Source organism: Curcuma longa, chromosome 21 (assembly GCF_044706935.1).
Source record: "Curcuma longa cultivar G26 ecotype Majalengka, Jawa Barat chromosome 21, ITB_CL_G26_1.1, whole genome shotgun sequence".
NCBI lineage: Eukaryota > Viridiplantae > Streptophyta > Magnoliopsida > Zingiberales > Zingiberaceae > Curcuma > Curcuma longa.
Window position 1 is genome coordinate 12543079 of NC_133881.1, and position 3788 is coordinate 12546866.

General features: G+C 37.6%; 1 protein-coding gene across 1 annotated transcript; it reads left to right on the forward strand.

Moving 5' to 3' along the window:
• Positions 1-951: 951 nt before the first annotated feature.
• On the forward strand, positions 952-2604 carry LOC141815564 (putative WRKY transcription factor 70). The gene is made up of 3 exons (XM_074703515.1): positions 952-1405; positions 1716-1820; positions 2002-2604. Exons 1-3 carry the CDS (start codon positions 1074-1076, stop codon positions 2471-2473), a joined length of 909 nt encoding a protein of 302 aa, XP_074559616.1. The 5' UTR covers positions 952-1073; the 3' UTR covers positions 2474-2604.
• The last annotated feature ends 1184 nt before the right edge of the window (positions 2605-3788 follow it).

Consider the following 3788-nt stretch of genomic DNA (forward strand, 5'->3'; position numbering starts at 1 on the left):
ATAATTATATAATTAATTACTTTTCGTTGCACAAGCATTAATTTACATTACTATAATAAAATATGGTGGATCATATGATTATTTACGAAAAATTAAATTAAAAAATTATATTTAATCATTATAAAAAAAATATTACTTTACATTACTGCATGATGAATGAGGTGCGATCGAGGACACTGAGAACATTTATGAGTTCTGACATGCAATAATTTAATTATATAAATACCTGTTCAAGCTTGGCTCTGTTTTCTGACACACAAGCAACATGGTGAACGAGTAAAACAAGCGCACCAGTTCTGATGTGGATGATGAATGAGGTGAACGTCGAGTTTATTTATTTATTATATTTATATTAATTTTATTAATAAATATAAGTTATACATTTTATTTAAAAATATTATTCATAAATAATTTATAATATCTATTCATTGATACAATGATAAAGTGATTTAGAAAAAATTTAGAGTATCATAATTTGATCTCGTCTAAGCAAACTCTAGTAGTGAAAAGAATTATAAAAATCAGTCTATTAATATAGTACTATGACATTTTGAGATTTATTTGAATGATTGATAAAAGATTTTATATGGTCTATCATCTCTAAAATTTAGTAATTTAAAGAATAAGATATATGAAGATCTCATCCATATGCTCAGGATTCCAACGACAAATTGACCTGGCATACTGCACAAGGATACGTATTACAATATTGTCCATAAAAATCTCCCTAAAATCGTATTAAAATTAATTGTTTAACAGATTAAACTGGATTAATCTGTGCTAGATGTGATTGTGGAAGCATGTAAGAAAGAACACAGAGCGTTAAATTCCGTGACGTCATCTGTTACGTCCTGATGCTTACGTCCCCATCTTAGGCTTTTTTTTTTTTTTTTTTTTTGTCTTCTCGCGTGGGTTTCATTTGAAATTCCACGTTCCTTCCCTTCCCTTTCTTCCCTTTCTTCCCTTCTATAAATTTTCCTTCTCCCTGTCTGTTCCTCACATCTCACTTTCTGCCCTATCATCAAACGCCTTGATAAGAAAAAAAAGATAAGGGGAGGAGGTTTGAGTTGAAGATGGGAATGGACTCCCATGATCATGATCAAGGCAGTTCATGGCGGGCGATGAAGATGGTCATCCGAGAGTTGCTCAAGGGGCAGGACTCGGCCACTCGCCTGCAAGCCCTGCTGCAGCTCAAGGAGAGCCTTCCTCCAGAGAACTATTCTGGTCCAGTGAAGGAGTTGCTCGTTGAGGTACGAAGCTCCATCTCGAGAGCGATCTCTCTTTTGGGAACGGAGATGACGGCTGAAGCACCACTTGGCCATGCCAACTTGCTCAGTTCTGATGAACAGAAGAGTGAAAGCTCGAGGAAGATCGGACCGCCAAGAAGATCCGGATACAGAAGAAGGTAAAACAAAAATTTCTTGTTTATTTCTATTTCATCTCTTTACCGATAAGATTGGGATTTGCTGTCATTTGAGCCACTTTTAATTTGATCAATAATTAAAGGGATAGATTCCAGATGCTTGTTATTGGCTTCGAGAGAATCTCTTAATGTAGCATAAGTTTAGCTTTTTTGTTGAAAGTATAATGAATGCTAACCAACTCCACAATTATGTAGCTGTCAAAGGGAAAGGAAGCTTTTGTAATTATCTACGTCCAGTTGCCTTTGTGATCTTCTTTTTTTCAACTTGTTAAATGTCATCTTCTCTTTATAGATCGCATCCATACACATGCAGAACAGTTTATGCCAAGGACATCGAAGACGGCTACACTTGGAGAAAGTATGGGCAAAAGATCATACACGGCACTACGCATCAAAGGTACCAATTCAAATCCTCTAATGTTAAGTAGTAGAAATGGTAATAGGGTTGAGGGGAATTCAAAGTATATCATGGATTAATGCAGTATTAATGCGCCATAAAACAGTATACCTACCAAAAGTAAGTTGCAGTTTAGTATGATTTGCCCATTGGAATTGAGTTGAGTTGCTTCAACTTGCAGAAGCTACTACAGATGCACGCACAAGTTTGACAGAGAATGCCACGCCACGCGACAAGTCCAAAAGACAGAGGATGCCTCGATGTTCGCCATCACCTACATGGGAGAACACACATGCATGGATGCGACCGAGTCGGCAGCACCTTGTATCATCAGTTTCGAATCAGGGGATACTGCAAACACTCAACGAGAAGCTCCTCTGTTTTCTGCACCACCTCTTCCCTCGTTAAAGCTGGAATGCGACGAAGAAATGCCAAGCAGTCGCTCACCTCGCAGTGCTTCATCAGAACTTCTGGTGTTCCCTGACTTGTCGGACTTGGAAGGCTCTGCTCCGGCGGCACTTTTCACGGGGGGTGCTTCAGATCAATATGATGTTACGTCGAGCATTCAGTCTCCGATCAGCAGCTTAGAAATGGAATTCGATCCTGAGACGTTCATGTTCGGCGATATGCTGAACTTTGGTGACATTATCTAACGCTCCGTTCGAATGGGGCGTGGGAAGTTTCATTAACGAGGAAAGGAAGGGAAGGAAAAGAGTGGGAAAGTAAAGTACTTTGCCTGGAAGGGATGAAAGTAGAGCATCTGCAATGTTTCTGCGTTAATAACACCACAATATTAATAAAAAAAAAATACATGTGGAGTGGGCCAGTCAGGCTGCATGAACACGTTCAAGACTTTGAACGCGTTCATGTGGCGTTCATGTGGAGGGGTGTTATAACACTCCTCCACAACGTGGATTAACATCCTTGGGCGTTAATGGGATGTTATTAACATCCCATTGCAGATGCTCTTATATTATTTGAGAGAAAAGGTGAAGCAAGAAGGTTAAATATATAAAATTATAAAAATATTTTTATTTTTTAAAAAAGATAACGTAGATAAAAGGCGAATGAAAAAATATAAAATTCTGTCAGTATTATATATGTTGGGATATGAAAGATCCTAAAATAAATAACGCATGCTCTTGGATAAGTTTTTACTCTTGTAAGAGAAAAAAAAAGATTAAAGTTTCTTGTCTCTGTCCTCTTAAGTCTTGTCTTAAAAAAAATTTGCGACGAGGACCGTCGCTGCCGACGCTGTGGAGTACAAGAGATTAGACATTAGACAATGACGGCACACATTATGTGAGAAGTGACGGTGCAAAAATGAAATACCTAAATAGATGAGTTAATTTAAGAATTAATATTTTAAATAATGATAAAATTAGAATAAAATATATTTTAGTTCTCCTTCCCTTTCATTATACTCCAAATTGAAGTGTAATAAATTGTAGTGATTCATGAGCATTAAAGGATAAAACTTACCATTCTCTCTCATTCCCCTTTCCCTGCTTAACTCACTTCATCTTAAACAAAGGTCATAATTCTTCTTTCTCTTATTTAACCTTCCCTCCTCTTCTATCAACTCCTCCCAAACAAAGCGTAAAACGCTTATGACTACAAGTATAGTAGTGTCTATTGTAAGTGGTCGTTACGTTGGATAACACTAAACAATCTGCGATGCGCGAAAAAAAAATGATGTATCTCGCAATTAATCCCACACTAGACATATACTCGAATAGCTCCATGCTAGCTGACCAAAGACGTGATCATAAGGCAAAATCTCCAAAAAGACATTATGACTTGAGAACATTCTCATGCGAAAATATTCTCGGAAAGACGTTATGGCTTGGGGATATCCACGTGCGGAAACATCCCCGACAAGATGTTGCAGTCAACCCACTCCGGTGTGGCCCTGTTCGAGAAAACACTAGTTCGAAAATACCCTCGGGAATAGCGACTGGATCTATC